At 44.4% G+C, this 19,063-nt stretch overlaps 1 protein-coding gene across 3 annotated transcripts in view; it reads right to left on the reverse strand.

Moving 5' to 3' along the window:
- Window positions 1-2,742: 2,742 nt before the first annotated feature.
- Window positions 2,743-19,063, reverse strand: part of PPP1R18 (protein phosphatase 1 regulatory subunit 18) — an 87,179-nt gene continuing 70,858 nt past the window's right edge. For all 3 annotated transcript variants that reach the window (XM_070737899.1, XM_070737898.1, XM_070737900.1), the window contains exons 3-4: window positions 6,959-7,166; window positions 2,743-5,481 (exon numbers count right to left, since the gene is read on the reverse strand). In XM_070737899.1, coding sequence (XP_070594000.1) covers window positions 5,462-5,481; window positions 6,959-7,166 — 228 coding nt within the window. In that variant the 3' untranslated portion in view covers window positions 2,743-5,461. The remainder of the gene's footprint in view (window positions 5,482-6,958; window positions 7,167-19,063) is intronic.

Here is a 19,063-nt window from a genome sequence, read left to right on the forward strand (position 1 = left end):
AGGAGCCCCTAATTCATATGTTAGATGTCAAGAACAAATTTCAATTCTTCCCTGATTAGATATAATAAAACTAAGGGAGAAGTATAGCAAGATCATTTGTTGTACTTTATTGGTTGCAGTACCCTAAAGCAGAGGTCCCCAACCGCCGGTCCGCGGACCGGGACCGGGCCGTTGGGGGTTTCCAGCCGGTCCGCGGCGCCGCTGCCCTCCCGGCAGAGGACATTATACAGGACAGGGTAGGGCGTCGGGCAGGGCGGGGAGAATCAGGAGGCTCCTTTGGCGGCTGGGGGCTGCCTGGCTTTGTGATTTTGGCTGGGGGGGGAGTTAGGAAGGTCCTACTTCTCCCCCCCCCAGCCAAAAACTCAAAGCCTATCTGCTGGATACGGGCGATGAGCGGGACGAGCGGCGCGGAAGCCGGTGGCTGTGGCAGCTGCTGCAAGAGGCTTCCGCACCGCTCTGTCCCACTCATCGCCCGTATCCAGCAGATAGGCTTTGAGTTTTTGGCTGGGGGGGGGGGAGAAGTAGGACCTTCCTAAGTCCCCTCCCAGCCAAAATCACAAAGCCAGGCAGCCCCCAGCCGCCAAAGGAGCCTCCTGATTCTCCCCGCCATGTGGAGAAGAGTGGAGGGCTGCGTCACTAAGCTCCACCCCTCCATAACCCCACCCCCATATGACCAACGCTCCCCCCCCCCCCGGCCCGTGGAAAATTGGTCTAGCTTAAAGCCGGTCCCTGGTGCAAAAAAGGTTGGGGACCTCTGCCCTAAAGCAAACCATTCCTTATTTTAACAACAACAAAAATCTTTATTTGATTATCCCAGGTTTGAGGGATAGAGGAACCTATCCTGTGGATTATTTTGGTCGTGACGTTTTGGTCGTGAAGAGGGGAATAATCATGGTACACGAATCTAGGCAACCAGGCTTCATTGGTTGCCAGTTTGCTTCTAGATTCAGTTCAAGGTGCTGGTTTTAACCCTCAACGTCTTGTATGGAATGGGGTCAATTTGAGAGGCCACCTCTCACTGGTTACATTTACTTACCCAGCAAGTCCAGAAGAAGAGTTATGTATCAGAAGGAGTTTCATCTGATGGCACCTGCCTTTTGGACCATCATTCCCCCTAATATGAAATTAGCCCCAACTCTATTAAACTTTCAGATTGAATATAGGATATTGATCCATTCTTCCTGTCTTATTTATTTAATTTATTTATTTATTTATTATTTAGATTTGTATGCCGCCCCCCTCCGCGAACTCGGGGCGGCTCACAACAAGGCATAAACAAATCGTACAAATCCAAATAGATTCAAATAAATTTAAATATTTTAAAAAGTTTTTAAAAAAGAACCCCAATATACTAACAAGCACACACACAAACGTACCAAACATAAATTGTACATGCCCGGGGGAGATGTTTCAGTTCCCCCATGCCTGACGGCAAAGGTTGGTTTTAAGAACTTTACGGAAGGCAGGGAGAGTAGGGGCAGTTCTAATCTCCGGGGGGAGTTGGTTCCAGAGAGTCGGGGCCGCCACAGAGAAGGCTCTTCCCTTGGGGCCCGCCAACCGACATTGTTTAGTTGACGGGACCCGGAGAAGGCCCACTCTGTGGGACCTAATCGGTCGCTGGGATTCGTGCGGCAGGAGGCGGTCTCGGAGGTATTCTGGTCCAATGCCATGAAGGGCTTTAAAGGTCATAACCAACACTTTGAATTGTGACCGGAAATTGATCGGCAGCCAATGCAGACTACGGAGTGATGGCGAAACATGGGCATACCTAGGTAAGCCCATGACTGCTCTCGCAGCTGCATTCTGCACGACCTGAAGTTTCCGAACACTTTTCAAAGGTAGCCCCATGTAGAGAGCATTACAGTAGTCGAACCTCGAGGTGATGAGGGCATGAGTGACTGTGAGCAATGAGTCCCGGTCCAGATAGGGCTGCAACTGGTGCACCAGGCGAACCTGGGCAAACGCCCTCCTCGCCACAGCTGAAAGATGGTTTTCTAATGTGAGCTGTGGATCGAGGAGGACGCCCAAGTTGCGGACCCTCTCCGAGGGGGTCAATAATTCCCCCCCAGGGTAATGGACGGACAGATGGAATTGTCCTTGGGAGGCAGGACCCACAGCCACTCCGTCTTATCCGGGTTGAGCTTGAGTCTGTTGACACCCATCCAGGCCCCAGCAGCCTCCAGACACCGGCACATCACTTCCACTGCTTCATTGACTGGACATGGGGTGGAGATGTAAAGCTGGGTATCATCAGCATACTGATGATACCTCACCCCATGCCCTCGGATGATCTCACCCAGCGGTTTCATGTAGATGTTAAATAGAGGAAATAGAGGACCGACCCCTGAGGCACCCCACAAGGGAGAGACCTCGGAGTCGACCTCTGACCCCCCACTAACACCGACTGCGACCGGCCAGAGAGGTAGGAGGAGAACCACTGAAGAATATATCTGTTTTATGGTTTTAATGGTTGTTTAGACTTTTTAACTCTTTGTTTCATTATATGCTGCCCAGGGTCACGTTTATACACCTTCATTAAATAAATAAAGATAAGAATTAAATATTTTGCTGGAGCACACCAAAGTCTAGCTAGTCTAGCATTTTGTTTCCAACAGTGCATAGGATATAACAGATATATGTGACCAGCAGACTATTTCTTTTAAGTACTGTATTCAAGATGCCTATTGTAAGGAAAAGATCTATGTAACTGTCATGATGCGTACAGGAATAAAGACCACTAGATTATCGTGCAACATCATTCTGGTTTATTGTTAATAATAATAATTACATGTAACAAAAAAACACTGATGGAAATGGCTGGACACAGCTTCTTCAGCCCTCATTTAACATTGATCTTAGCAGACTCCATCACACGCCTGTCAAAAGAAAAATACGTCTGCAGTTTTCAGTCACTCACTCACTTATTCACAGGCTTTAAGTTTAGCTGTCCCAGCAGTGCAAAATAAAAGGAGAAATGATCATTAAAAAGGGTGCACAGATAGATAAATTAGTAATGAAGGGAGAGAGAAGATATGTAATTTTCTCTTCTGCACCTTCCATTCAAACTTTTACTTCTTCGCTCAACCGTTTTTGTTCCTAAAGCCTCATCCTCACTTTTCCCCTCCCATACATTCATCAACTTTCTCTCAATCTGCATTCTTGTTCCATTGACGAGTTGTGCCATTGTTTGAGTAATTTAATTGAGCAAGTCAACCAAACTTCACAGTTGGGGATGAGAAGATTCCTGATCAGCAATTTTTTTAAAAAAAAAAAGTTTCTATTTTATTTGGACACTTCCATCTTAAGGTCAGGAGGGCAAAAGAAATTATACTTTTAGTTCCAAAATATGGAATTGTGAGCTATTACAGCCCTGACAGGACCTGGGTTGTGGAATGGGGTAGGGTGGAGGGCTTGGAGGACCTCACTAGCCCTTTCCTGAGTCAACCCACCTCCTTTTTTAATTATCAACACTACAAATGATTTGCCCCGTCTCACTGCCCAAGGTGGAAGGTCATCCTGAGAGACCCCAAAGCTATAGCTCTTTCTTCTTCTTCTCATTAAAAAATGAACACATCTTTATCAAGGTGTAGAAGCTGATCAGTAGTGCTCAGATGTTCAGGTGGTGCATAGAAGCAGCCAGGTAAACATCTTCAAATAAACGTACCATGGCTTTGCCTTCCTTAACCTTAATTAAGTTAGGAATTTGTCCTAGTTAAAAATACTTTTGCAGTGCGGAATGGCAAGTACAGGTAGTCCTCAACTTACAACCATGATAGGGAGAGTAAAATCCATCATTAAGCAATGAGGTCATTAAGTGAATCATCCATGGCTATTAGGTTATCGTGTGACAAGCACTTGCAACTCCCTGCTGGCTTTTTCCATCGATTTTTGCTTGTTGGAATCTGGATGAGAAGGTCACAAATGGTAGCCACACGAATGAAAAATTGTTAAGCATGAGCTGGCTGGAAAGTGCCTGGATCACAGTCATACGACCATGGAAACACAGTAACAGTCTTAAACATGAGGACCAGCCGCAAGTCACTTTTTTTCAGCACCGGCATAACTTCGAATGGCTGCTAAACAAATGGCCGTTAAGCGAGGACTGCTTGCACTTATCAAAATGGATGGTAGAATAATAATATTACTAGCCCTATTGCTACTATCAATAATACTTTTTTGGTCAAAGAATTTGGGGTGAGCGGGAGGGAAAAGGTCAATTTGGCAGCCACAATTGTCCAACTGAAGGGGCCGTCCTTAGAGTGTGTTGTTGTGGACACCACCCAGACCTTTTGTACCTTCCTCTGGGGCCACCCCTGAAAGCATCGCTTCAATTTTTTAAAAAAAACCCATTCATGGCTCTCTTCATTTCACTTCATGCCCACCCATCTAAGTCCATATGAGTTGTGAATTTCTAAACGTGAAATGGGATGCGACTAAAACCAGAAGTGGTACTTTTCTCCTGATTCTGCTTTGTTTCTCCATTCCTCCCCCCCCCCTGCCTCCCCCCCTTGTTCCACTTGCTTACTTTAGCCTGACAGCCCCACAAGACCACCCCAACCTGAAGTCAAAAACACAAAATGCCACCACAAAGGACAACAGAGATAACTTTTCCTTAATTGCTCAATTCCATGCCTTACTAAGTGCTCTTGTTTTAAAACACAGCGAGGCCCGTCCCCATTGCCCAGTTACATGCCGTATTACTCACACCTAGAGTCATGCTATGTTGAATTGGCTTTCTCTTCAATGGCCCCCCCCTCCCACCCCCACCCCCGAATACTGATAAGCAGTGTGTAACCTTCCCTGGTCTCCAACCCTCCCCGAAATATGGTGCTTTGCTTTGTTTTCCTTTAAACATCATAAGACAAGATACTTTATAAAATAAAAAAAAGCAGAAAAACAACAACAACAACCAGACAAAGTTACATCAATGTCCTTCAGCCCGGAGCTGAGAAGCTTTCAAATGCTGTGTGGTTGATGACAAGGAATAAAATAGGTCAATGAATGACGTTAGCCCTTGGTGTTTGAAGGTTCAATGGTGTTTCCCCAGGGAAAGTTGTAAAACACGTCCACAGGCTCCTGACCGACTGATTGGAGCGGCACTGGTTGAGATTCCCATCTAGATTGGACTGCATTTTTCACAAAATTTGGAGCCGTCTGGATGTCGGATACTTTTTCCTAAGCAAAGAAGTTCTGTTTTCAGGGTCAACGCAAGGAGAAGAGCCATATCAAGGATGAAGATGCTGCGTAACCCCTGAAGGAAAAAACCTAACAGCCTTCAAAGCTGTAGGAAAAGGTTGATTGATAGGTCTTCATTGGTCTCTGGTTTTTTTCCCCCCCACTTGGTATGTCAGTCATTGGAAGACAAAAAGAGATTCAAGGTCCAGCCGAAGGATTTTGGAACCCGGCTTCAATCTTGAAATGGATTCTACCTTTTCTTGCACTAGGAAAGAAAGACGATAAGCTATCGCCGACAGGATTCATCTAAGAAAAAAGGAAAAGAAAGAACACTGGCATAGTTAGCAAACGAGAAAAGCCACAGTTCCTGAGTTTGCATTCTCCATTTTTATTTATTTATTTATTTATTTATTTATTTACTTACTTACTTACCTATCTATCTATCTATCTATCTATCTATCTATCTATCTATCTATCATCTATCTATCTATCTATCTATCTATCATCTATCTATCTATCTATCTATCTATCTATCTATCTATCTATCTATCTATCTATCATCTATCTATCTATCATCCATCCATCCATCCATCCATCCATCCATCCATCCATCCATCCATCCATCTATCTATCTATCTATCTATCTAGCTATCTATCTATCTATCTATCTATTGGATTTGTATGCCGCCCCTCTCCGCAGACTCGGGGCGGCTAACAACAATAATAAAACAGCATATAATAATAATCCAATACTAAAAACAGTTAAAAACCCATTTTTGCACTTGTTAAAAAGGCCTTTAGATGGCACTTCAGTATAATCTCTGAGGCTCCTGTTTATTTCTATTCTCCCAGCTATAGCATTTCTGGTTTTACAAATATCTCCTCTATTTATAATGGTACAGAGGGATTTTTGGGTGGGGGGGATCTGGGTGAAAATTAGGGTTTCATTTGCCCTCAATTACAAATACTTGCACTCTGCTAATTTAAAACAACAACACATTTTGTTCTCCTTTTGTTGCCATTGCTGGATATAGTTCTAGACATCGGAATCATCATACTGATATTCAGGGACAATCTTTCTTCAGCGTTGTTGAAAACTCTGTCTATCACGGAAATAGACCATATAGTATATTATCTGAACCAAATCTTTAAATTCAGCTCAGTGAATGCACTCTTTTGATCAGCAAATCATATTTGTGAGCCTTTCCAGCTCTAACATGCTTAAAAGTTCCCACTGTATGAGGATAAGCAGGGGATTTTTTTAACCTAGGGAAGCTTTCAAGCACTATATACAACATCTGCTATTTGCAAGTCGAACAACAGGCAGATGTGTAAAAACTCCTTAATGTCTATACCAGAGCTCTCCAACCTTGGCAACTTTATGAGGTGTGGACTTCAACTCCCAGAATTCCTCAGCCAGCATGGCTGGCTGAGGAATCCTGGGATTTGAAGTCCACACCTCATAAAGTTGCCAAGGCTGGAGACCTCTGCTCTATACCAGTGTTTCCCAACCTTGGCATTCGCTGGCTGGGGAATTCTGGGAGTTGAAGTCCAAATATCTTCAAGTTGCCACCTTTGGGAAACACTGCTCTATACAATGGCAGTTGTCTACAAGACCTTTCTTTCCAATAATCACAACAGGTTGTCAGCCCATTTTAGCCCAACTTGCAAGTTACAATTCAAACCCCAGAAAAAGAGACAGAATCTCTGTCAAGAGTGATTGTGGAGAGGTTTTGCGATCCACTCCGACCCAAGCATTTCCAGGGTATTCCCAGATACTCACCTACAATAAGTGGTTTGCTCCTGAGCAGGCCGGGGAGGCCACGATGAAGCAGCAGCAGCTCCTCTTCCTCTTCGTCCTCATCCCCAAGGGGGTTTGTGCTAACCAAAGAGTCTGACTCTTCTGGGGGCCCAAACTCCTCCAGCAGGGAACTCTCTGATGGGTATTGGAATGTCCTCTCCAGCTGATTCTCACTGAATGAAATCTTAAGCTGTAGATGGGGAGAGAAAGAGGGAAAGATGGATGGATGGATGGAGAGATGGATATTTATTTTATTTATTTATTTATTGGATTTGTATGCCGCCACTCTCCGTAGACTTGGGGCGGCTAACAACAGTAATAAAAAACATCATATAAATCCAATACTAAAACAACTAAAAACCCGTATTGTAAAAACCAAATATCCCTACAAACAAACATAAGATGCATAAATTGTAAAGGCCTAGGGGGAAAGAATATTTCAGTTCCCCCATGCCTCACCGCAGAGGTGGGTTTTAAGGACCTTACGAAAGGCAAGGAGGGTGGGGGCAATTCTAATCTCCGGGGGGAGTTGGTTCCAGAGGGCCGGGGCCGCCACAGAGAAGGCTTTTCCCCTGGGCCCCGCCAAAACACATTGTTTTGTTGACGGGACCCGGAGAAGGCCCACTCTGTGGGACCTAACCGGTCGCTGGGATTCATGCGGCAGAAGGCGGTCTCGTAGATACCCTGGTCCGGTGCCATGAAGAGCTTTATAGGTAATGACCAACACTTTGAATTGTGCCCGGAAACTGATCGGCAACCAATGCAGACTGCGGAGTGTTGGTGTTACATGGGTATTTTTGGGAAAGCCCATGATAGCTCTCGCAGCTGCATATGGATGGTAAATAGCACAAGTCCATACTTGCAGTCATCCCATTGACTTCTTGCTATACAAGATTATGCCCTTGGGCCATCTGAAACTAGATTTGCTTTCCTTAATGTGATGCCTTTGAGATGTCATAAAAATGTGATGGGCTTCATCCCTTTAGTCCCCATAGAAGAGAGTAAATTATGGAGTTGAAGAATTCACATTTGTAGGACATCAGTTGGAAAGTCTTCATTAGATTCACAGTAAAATCTTGTACATGCATACTCAAAAATAAGGCCTATTAATTTAATGGGTTTTTTACTCTGTGCCAAATAAAGTAAGTATAGGATGAAAACATGTACAGGCAGGGTCATTTAGAAACATAGAAACATAGAAGACTGACGGCAGAAAAAGACCTCATGATCCATCTAGTCTGTCCTTATACTATTTTTTGTATTTTATATTAGGACGGATCTATGTTTATCCCAGACATGTTTAAATTCAGTTACTGTGGATTTACCAACCACATCTGCTGGAAGTTTGTTCCAAGGATCTACTACTCTTTCAGTAAAATAATATTTTCTCATGTTGCTTTTGATCTTTCCCCCAACTTATTCCTATAGACTCATCCTATGTGTTGTACCCATATGGCAGGGGCAATTTCTAGCCTGCAGGAACTCTATGTTTTTGAAGTAAAATCCAGGTAGAGAATTGCCAATCAAAGCTTGATTCAAAGAACATACTGGTCAGATTATAGAATGACAAATCCATAGTTTTTATATGGACAACACATGGATATCAACACAATAAATCCGGTGTACTCCTAATATTCTCCATTTTAAATAGTATAATTTAGGAGATCAAGGGGAATGACCAATATTCTCCACTTTGATATGTTACCTTAGAAAACAATTCAAAGAGGCACATTATGCTAAATCTTCATACAGTAGATCTGGCCCTTTAAGATGCTTAGATGGAAGAAGCCTTAGAGAAGACTGACCATGCCCCACATGTACTGCCTGGAGCTCCCCAAGGAAAGGTGAGATGTAAATTATATTATATTACCATCAGGTGACTTGGGGACCCAATAGGGGGAGCTTTGTACTAGAGATAGTTTAATTAAAATTCAGTATATACCTCCTCATCCCTCCCTCCATGTCTCTGGCTCACTTCTTAACCATCTTGTGTCAATAGAAACATAGAAGATTGACGGCAGAAAAAGACCTCACGATCCATCTAGTCTGCCCTTATACTATTTCCTGTATTTTTATCTTAGGATGGATATATGTTTATCTCAGGCATTTTTAAATTCAGTTACTGTGGATTTACCAATCACGTCTGCTGGAAGTTTGTTCCAAGGATCTACTACTCTTTCAGTAAAATAATATTTTCTCATGTTGCTTTTGATCTTTCCCCCAACTAACTTCAGATTGTGTCCCCTTGTTCTTGTGTTCACTTTCCTAATAAACCAATGATTTTATCGGTTAATGTTTTTATCTGCTGTGCTTTTATGATGGCTTTAATATTTTTCAATGGCTTTTAAAAAATATTGTAAGCTGGGATGGCACAGTCGCTGGAGTGCAGCACTGTAGGCTACTTCAACTAACTGCTGGTTGTAGTTCAGCAGTTCAATTCTCACCATAAGCTCAAGGTGGACTCAATCTCCATCCTTCCGAGGTGGGTAAAATGAGGACCCAGATTGTTGGGGGCAATATGCTGATTCTGTAAACTGCTTAGAGAGGGCTGTAGAAGCACTATGAAGCAGTATATAAGTCTAACTGCTAATTGGTATTGTTGTCCAGGGTCATTGATTAAATCAGGAACCCGGAACCGCCTTCTACCGCACGAATCCCAGCGGCCGATAAGGTCCCACAGAGTTGGCCTTCTCCGGGTCCCGTCGACCAAACAATGTCGTTTGGCGGGCCCCAGGGGAAGAGCCTTCTCTGTGGCGGCCCCGGCCCTCTGGAATCAACTCCCCCCAGAGATTAGAACGGCCCCCACCCACCTTTGTCGCCAGGCATGGGGGAGTTAGGATATTCCTTCCCCTAGGCCATTACAAGTTATGTATGGTATGTTTGTGTGTATGTTTGGTTTTTATAATAAGGGTTTTTAGTTGTTTTATTAAATTTGATTGTTACATGTTGTTTTTTATCATTGTTGTTAGCCTCCCCGAGTCTGCGGAGAGGGGCGGCATACAAATCCAATAAATAAATAAACTCCCAAACCCCAGCCCACTACCAGGTTGTGGCCTATTTGGAGTTGGGCTGGGCAAGCAGTAGTGGATTCTAAAACCCCTTACTATCGATTTGTGTCCCAAGTGGGTAGGCGGAGCATCCCTGGTGACTAGGTGGGCCTCCCGCTGCAGGCGCTACCGGTTCATAGAACTGGGCCAAACTGGGAACAACCCATGTTACCCATCGCTGTGTATGATTCGCTAGCTAGAGCACTCGCCTACAGCTTAATTTGCACAAATGACACACTAGCAGGCTCGCGTGTGTGCATGTTGGCCCGCCACTTGGGAAAGGACTGTGTACGGTTGTGCCACCCCCCAAACGTGGTACAGTTCCCCTTCCCCTGGCCCCAGCCGGGCCACCAAGCCGCAAAGATTGGGGGGCACTGAGATAAACAAACAAACAAATAAACATACATAAATTGTAAGTAAATGAATGCTGTTGATATATATCTGCTTCTATCTTGTCTCTCTACTTAACAGGGATAGTCATTAAAGTTTCTTGCAACTGCTGCAAGCAAATTATAGTTAGAAACATAGAAACATAGAAGACTGACGGCAGAAAAAGACCTCATGGTCCATCTAGTCTGCCCTTATACTATTTTCTGTATTTTATCTTAGGATGGATATATGTTTATCCCAGGCATGTTTAAATTCAGTTACTGTGGATTTACCAACCATGTCTGCTGGAAGTTTGTTCCAAGGATCTACTACTCTTTCAGTAAAATAATATTTTCTCATATTGCCTTTGATCATTCCCCCAACTAACTTCAGATTGTGTCCCCTTGTTCTTGTGTTCACTTTCCTATTAAAAACACTTCCCTCCTGAACCTTATTTAACCCTTTAACATATTTAAATGTTTCGATCATGTCCCCCCTTTTCCTTCTGTCCTCCAGACTATACAGATTGAGTTCATTAAGTCTTTCCTGATACGTTTTATGCTTAAGACCTTCCACCATTCTTGTAGCCCGTCTTTGGACCTGTTCAATTTTGTCAATATCTTTTTGTAGGTGAGGTCTCCAGAACTGAACACAGTATTCCAAATGTGGTCTCACCAGCATTCTATATAGCGGGATCATAATCTCTCTCTTCCTGCTTGTTATACCTCTAGCTATGCAGCCAAGCATCCTACTTGCTTTCCCTACCGCCTGACTGCACTGTTCAGCCATTTTGAGACTGTCAGAAATCACTACCCCTAAATCCTTTTCTTCTGAAGTATTTGCTAACACAGAAATGCCAATACAATACTCAGATTGAGGATTCCTTTTCCCCAAGTGCATTATTTTACATTTGGAAATATTAAACTGCAGTTTGCATTGCTTTGACCATTTATCTAGTAAAGCTAAATCATTTACCATATTACAGACGCCTCCAGGAATATCAACCCTATTGCACACTTTAGAGTCATCGGCAAATAGGCAAACCTTCCCTACCAAACCTTCCCCTACGTCACTCACAAACATATTAAAAAGAATAGGACCCAGAATAGGGATAGTCTTTAAAAGGGGTAGGGATAGTCTTTAAAGTTTCTTTAAAGACTACTGCAAGCAAATTATAGTTTGATCCTTTAGTTTTTGAAGGCAGGTTATAGCATACTTCAGTAAGACTCCAGGTGTTAATCTCGTAGGAGGCAAAAGATGCCTTCTAAGAAAATAAAGGCATAATGAGTTTGAGTTGCAGTTATGGTACAGTAGCTACATTTAGAGCCACAGGAGAATTATACATTAAGAGTCCAGAATAGGATCATGGGGGGGAGGAAGAGATATGCGGTGCATCTGGAAAGCCCAGTAAGATTAAAGGGAAGTGTGTAATTGAGTGTGTGCGGCCTCTGGGGAACTAAATTAAGGGAAAGGATGCAGGCGAGACATCGAATTAGGTCTGCCTTGCCACATTTATCAAAAACGGAGAATATTTGTAGCTCAGGATTGAAACAAAAGGGTCCTTGGTGCTCTGAGCTTCTTTGTTTTCTTGCAGATGTTTCGTTACCCAAATTAGGTAGTATCCTAAGTGCTAGCACTAATGATGTTACCTAGTAACAAAACAACCAAACGCAAGAGAACATCAAGGACCCGTCAAAACCCTCTTATGTTCTGCTTCTTGAGCTCTTCTCACCGTGAAAAGTTTTACTGTAGTTTGCTTGGGTTAAAAACTTGCAGAAATATTCATATATATTTTCAAAAAGAACTTGAAGGACTTCAAGCAAAAGGGGCTGCGGTGAGCTGGGATATGTAAATAAAAAGCTTGCGAATTGTTTTAGCCAATAAATCTTTCTTCCTTGGCTTCCTAGGATGTCTCCTCACCCTCCCAGGTGAGAAGCTATTTTCCAGCAGATACAGAGTACAAAGTACAGCAGGTGATAAACTGTCAGAAAATAATGTTAAATTGCCCCATAAGCACTCCTCTGGCAAGAGGACATCTTTTATGTGAGAGAAGAGCTTATGGATTTTGCCATCTTGGGAGATTTTAAAGAAGAGACTGAAGGCTACCTCTCAGGGACGGTTTAATTTATTTTCATGCCCTTTGCACAGAATTAGGCTAAACGATCCTTGTGGTTGCTTTCATCACCTCTTCCAGTTCTACGATGTTAGAATCAGGTGTGTTCTTTTATCATCTACTAGCTCATGGTCCGGCAACTTTAAACACTCAAAGAGCCACAAAGGTCCTTAATTGGAAGCCCCCTGTTCAATTCTGGAGCCAACCGGAAGTCCACTTCCCTCGCCATAGAGTCTCCTCCTAGCATGGCGCCCTTTTTCCTTTGTGAACTGAAGTCTGGTTCCACCACCACCACCATAGAGTTTCCTCCTAGCACGGCATCCTTTTTCTTCTACCTGTCCTAACCGAAAGCCCCCTCAATTGTGGAACCGAGTGGCAACAAAGAGTTGCAGCAGAGGGATGAAAGAGTCACATGCGGCTCCAGAGCTGCGGGTTGCTGACCCCTGCACTAGCTTAATATGCAAGAAAGCCCAGCAGTCAAAAATAACAAGGGGAAGAAGAGGGGATGTGTACCCCATGAGAATTTTTCAAAGTCATAGGGAATTAGATGGTATACACATTTAATAAATAAATAGATAGATAGATAGATAGATAGATAGATAGATAGATAGATAGATAGATAGATAGACAAGGTGAGCAGGAAGTAGGTGGTCAACTGATCTCAATCCAGCCCCCCACCCCCAGATGATCTCCATTTGGGGTGCACATCAATATGTGTACCCTAGTTGGGCTACATAGCAAAAACACCAGCAAGAGCCAGTTTGGTGCAATGGTTAAGAGGCTGGCTAGAAGCCAGGGTAACCAAGTTCTAGTCCTGTTTTAGGCATGAAAGCCATCTCTGTGACCTGGGTCAGTCTCTATCTCTCAACCCAACCCCTACCCTACAGGATTGCTGTTGTAGGGAAAATTATTATTATTATTATCATTTATTAAATTTGTATGCCGCCCCTCTCCGCAGACTCGGAGCGACTCACAACAATAGTGGCAAAACAATGTAATACAAATCTAATACGTAATTTAAACTAAAAACCCATAATTTAAAAACATGCACATAACACACCATACATAAACAATATAGGCCTGGGGAAGTTATTTCAGTTTCCCCATGCCTGACGGCAGAGGTGGGTTTTAAGGAGTTTGCGAAAGGCAAGGAGGGTGGGGGCAATTCTAATCTCAGGGGGGAGCTGGTTCCAGAGGGTCGGGGCCGCCACAGAGAAGGCTCTTCCCCTGGGACCCGTCAGATGACATTGTTTAGTCGATGGGACCCGGAGAAGGCCAACTCTGTGGGATCTAATCTGTCGCTGGGAAGAGGAAGGTGTATTAGGCAAATAAATCGCCTTGGGTTATTTATAAAAATAATAAAGGAGGTAGAAAACATCAAATACATGAGTACAAACACAAAGTTGCCCTCTCCAGGGAGCTTACAATGTTAAGTAAATGCATAGCGGGAAGGGGAAAGAGATCAGAATGGAAAGTTGACCAGTTACACTTTCAAATTTTGAGTCAGATGCCTTATGCTACCTCAGTCAATTGATACATCTAGCTATCTCCATTTTGTAGAGCTGTTCTTGAAGTTTCCTCAGTTTCCCAGCTGCTCCTGAAGATTCAGCTTCTCTTTGAAGCAGTGATTCTCAACCTGGGGGTCGGGACCCCTTTGGGGGCTGAACGACCATTTCACAGGGGTCACCAAAGCTCATGGGAAAATATAAATTTCTTCCCGTGGTGTTAGAAACTAAAGCCTTGGAACATATTTTTACTATCCGACCAATCAGGCATTTACAGTGGGAGTGTCCCTCTGACCTTCCTGCCAATCAGCTTAAAGCTCTGTTGGGAGAATTGTCAATAGACTTATGGTTGGGGGGGGGGTCACCAAAACATGAGGAACTGTATTAAGGGGTCACGGCATTAGAAAGGTTGAGAACCACTGCTTTAAAGCTTTCTGGCCAAATCTCAAGAGACAGAGCTTAATGGGTGCGCTCCGTAATAAGCATGCAACAGATTGCAGAATTGATCTTATTTAGAATAAAAGCTATCTAACAGGATGGAAAGTCTGGGTCAAGGGCTCGGAGATCAAGGGGCAGTTGAGAAGAACCTACTTCGACGGCAACAAGATTATGGAGCAGGCATTCAGAAACACTGCGAAGAAACAAAGAGTGACTGTGAGCATGTTCAGCAAATGTTTCCTGCCTCCCATGGATGCTTTTAATGAATGAGGGTTTGTACTGGTGGCCGATTCCATCTTGAGCTCCACTTGTTCTTATCCATGGGATAACCTTTTGTCTGGGCAAATCATTGTATGCCCCGGGATTTTTATAGACCTGGAAGAATCTTCTACTACAATACTTCACTGTAGCAAATGAATGAAGCAGTCTGAAACAGATTACCAACTATATTAAGACAGCCGAGATAAGTGCTTTAAATTAGATATATGGCTCCTTAGCGAGATAAAAACTCAGCAACATGAGTTGGCAGGAAAAAAAACAATACGGAAGAAAATATTTTGCCCTACAAATCTAATTCCCTGAAGCCAAGCACGAGAGGCAATCTGCTAGGTCTAACTGAAGTTCCTGTTTTTCACCTCTTATGAAAGAACATCTTGAAGATAACAATCTTGCCAAGTTTGCTCCTGTATCACTTGCAAAATTGAAAAAAGGTGGGGAAAGTCTCAATCTATGCATCCTTCCCCAACTCAAGAGATATGGGTGTCAACTTCCAGAATTCTCAGCCTCTGTGGCCACAGTCCCTGAATTTGAAATACAGTGGTACCTCTACCTAAGAATTATGAACTTTTCTAGATAAGAACCGGCTGTTCAAGGTTTTTTTTGCCTCTTCTCAAGAACCATTTTCCACTTACAAACCCGAGCCTCCGAAACTGTAACCGGAAAAGGCAGGGAGAAGCCTCCATGGGGCCTCTCTAGGAATCTCCTGGGAGGAAACAGGGCTGGAAAAGGCAGGGAGAAGCCTCCATGGGGCCTCTCTAGGAATCTCCTGGGAGGAAACAGGGCTGGAAAAGGCAGGGAGAAGCCTCCATGGGGCCTCTCTAGGAATCTCCTGGGAGGAAACAGGGCCGGAAAAGGCAGGGAGAAGCCTCCGTGGGGCCTCTCTAGGAATCTCCTGGGAGGAAACGGGGCTTCCGCCCTCCCTGTGGTTTCCCCAATCGCACACATTATTTACTTTTACATTGATTCCTATGGGGAAAAATTGCTTCTTCTTACAAACTTTTCTATTTAAGAATCTGGTCACGGAATGAATTAAGTTCGTAAGTAGAGGTGCCACTGTACATCTGTTGGCACCACTTGCCACCTAGGCTTGGTATAAGACAGGGGTCTGCAACCTTGAGCACTCAAGGAGCCATTTGGACCCGGTTTTCCACAGAAAAAACCAGGAGCCAATAATTTAATAACCTGTGTGACTGGGTGGGCATGGCCAACTCCATGTCACTCACTCACTCCTACCCACATAACTGCCCCAGCCACGCCGCAGCAGGGTTGGTCCAGTGTCTTTGGGTGGAGAGGAGATTGTGCACTTCCCTGCGTGACCGAGACGTGCCCAGCAACAACAATTTGTATGCCGCTCTGAGTCTCCGGAGAGGGGTGAAAGGAGGGAGCCCCGGCAGAGGGATAAAAAAAAGCCACAGGCGGCTCTGGGGTTGCAGATTGCTGACCCCTGGTATCAGAAAAGGCACAAAGAAAAAATATGAACAAAAAAATGCCACACACCTCATTTACACCGCTTTCAAATGTACTCTATAAATGATTCATAGCCCAAATTGAGGTTTGCAAACTCGGGAAGTCTATTTTTAATCGGTAAGCGGGCAGAGCATCACCAGTTCTGCCCAAGAAAGGTGAGGTCTTGTCTCCATGCTTCTCTTTCATTTCATTCATTTCATTTCATTTATTGGATTTATATGCCGCCCCTCTCCGAAAACTCGGGGCGGCTAACAACAGTCATAAACAATATACAGTAAAAATCCAATACTAAAAACTAACTTAAAACCCCCTAATGTATAAAACCAACATACGTACAAACATACCATACATACAGTTGTATCAGCCTAGGGGGAGAAGAGGTCTTAATTCCCCCATGCTTGGCGGCAGAGGTGGGTTTTGAGCAGCTTACGAAAGGCAAGGAGGGTAGGGGCAATTCTAATCTCTGGGGGGAGTTGGTTCCAGAGGGCCGGGGCCGCCACAGAGAAGGCTCTTCTCCTGGGTCCCGCCAAGTGGCATTGTTTCGTTGACGGGACCCGGAGAAGACCCACTCTGTGGGACCTAACTGGCCGCTGGGATTCGTGCGGCAGAAGGCGGTTCCTGAGATAATCTGGTCCGGTGCCATGAAGGGCTTTATAGGTCATAACCAACACTTTGAATTCTGACCGGAAACTGATCGGCAACCAATGCAGACTGCGGAGTGTTGGTGTAACATGGGCATATTTGGGAAAGCCCATGATTGCTCTCGCAGCTGCATTCTGCACGATCTGAAGTTTCCGAACACTTTTCAAAGGTAGCCCCATGTAGAGAGCGTTACAGTAGTCGAGCCTCGAGGTGATAAGGGCATGAGTGACTGTAAGCAGTGACTCCCGGTCCAAATAGGGTCGCAACTGATGCACCAGGCGAACCTGGGCAAACGCCCCCCTCGCCACAGCTGAAAGATGTTTCTCTAATGTGAGCTGTGGATCGAGGAGGACGCCCAAGTTGCGAACCCTCTCTGAGGGGGTCAATGTTTCTCCCCCCAGGGTGATGGACGGACAGATGGAATTGTCCTTGGGAGGCAAGACCCACAGCCACTCCGTCTTGTCTGGATTGAGTTTGAGTTTGTTGACACCCATCCAGGCCCCAACAGCCTCCAGGCACCGGCACATCACTTCCGCTGCTTCGTTGACTGGACATGGGGTGGAGATGTATAACTGGGTATCATCGGCATATTGATGATACCTCACCCCATGCCCTTGGATGATCTCACCCAGCGGTTTCATGTAGATGTTAAATAGCAGGGGGGAGAGGACCGACCCCTGAGGCACCCCACAAGGGAGAAACCTAGAGGTCGACCTCTGACCCCCCACTAACACCGACTGCGACCGACCGGAGAGGTAGGAGGAGAACCACTGGAGAACAGTGCCTCCCACTCCCAACCCCTCCAGCCGGCGCAGAAGGATACCATGGTCGATGGTATCGAAAGCCGCTGAGAGGTCAAGAAGCACCAGGACAGAGGACAAGCCCCTGTCCCGGGCCCGCCAGAGATCATCCATCCGGTACTGTCCTCGACTTGCAACCTCCTCGCCTTCCGCAATTCAAGACAATGATGAATCCGCATACAGACGGGAAGTTGAACAATTATCCTTGTGGTGTGACCAGAACAAACTAGAACTGAACACACTCAAAAACGTAGAAATGGTGGTAGACTTTAAGAGAAACCCTTCCACCCTTCCACCTCTCACAATACTAGACAACACAGTATCAACAGGAGAGACCTTCAAATTCCTAGGTTCTATCATATCTCAAGACCTAAAATGGTCACCTAACATCAAAAACATCATCAAAAAACACAACAAAGAATGTTCTTTCTGCGCCAGCTCAGGAAGCTCAAACTGCCCAAGGAGCTGCTGATACAGTTCTACAGAGGAATCATTGAATCTGTCACCTGCACCTCTATAACTGTCTGGTTTGGTGCTGCAACCCAACAGGACCAACACAGACTTCAGAGGATAATCAGAACTGCAGAAAAAACAATTGCTGCCAACCTGCCTTCCATTGGGACATTTGGGGCTCAACTGTGGTCGTAGGTCGAGGACCGGCTGAAATGGTATTAAGGAACCTGCATTTGCCTCGTCCCCCTTTCAGTGCTGCACAGAGTTCAAAAGAACAGGCAATCTTTGATATTATCTCCTCCCCAAGCAGTTCCCATGGGAATTAATCCAAGTTAATCCCAATTAAGTGAAGTCTATTAATGACAAGGGTAGAGGTGAAGGCAGAGAAGGAGAAGCAGAGATTGGTCTGTAGATCAAGTTGACAGCAGGGGCAGTAGAGGCTGGTTCCGGCAACCATGTGCTCTGTTTAATCGTAACTTGATCTGCAAATGCCAGCAAAACTATCCAACGGGTATGTGACTAGACCTAGTTTCAAGGTCCTTATATTTATATTTTTGTAGATGTATATTTCCTAATTTGATACCAAGTCTGTCCTTACTCTTTTTACCTATCCTGGCAAGAAAGCCAAACATTTAAGGAAGTACTTTTTATTTGTGATGAACAAAAGGCTACGGCATAAAGCTACAGAAACTGTCCAAAGAAACATGGATTCCTCAAGAACGGTCTTAATAAAACATAAACCAATCTTCCCAATCATGGGCCTTTTAGGTGTGTGAAATAACAACTTTCATGGTCCTCAACAGATCTGGGTTTTAAGCAGTGAAGGGCTACCCAAATTTTTACTACCACACTGTGGGAGTGGCTTATGCAGGACACCCTGCATTTTCTTTCAACATCTTTCAGTGCAAATTTATTTATTTATTATTTATTTATTATTTGGATTTGTATGCCGCCCCTCTCCGAAAACTCGGGGC

Source organism: Erythrolamprus reginae, chromosome 2, assembly GCF_031021105.1.
Source record: "Erythrolamprus reginae isolate rEryReg1 chromosome 2, rEryReg1.hap1, whole genome shotgun sequence".
NCBI lineage: Eukaryota > Metazoa > Chordata > Lepidosauria > Squamata > Dipsadidae > Erythrolamprus > Erythrolamprus reginae.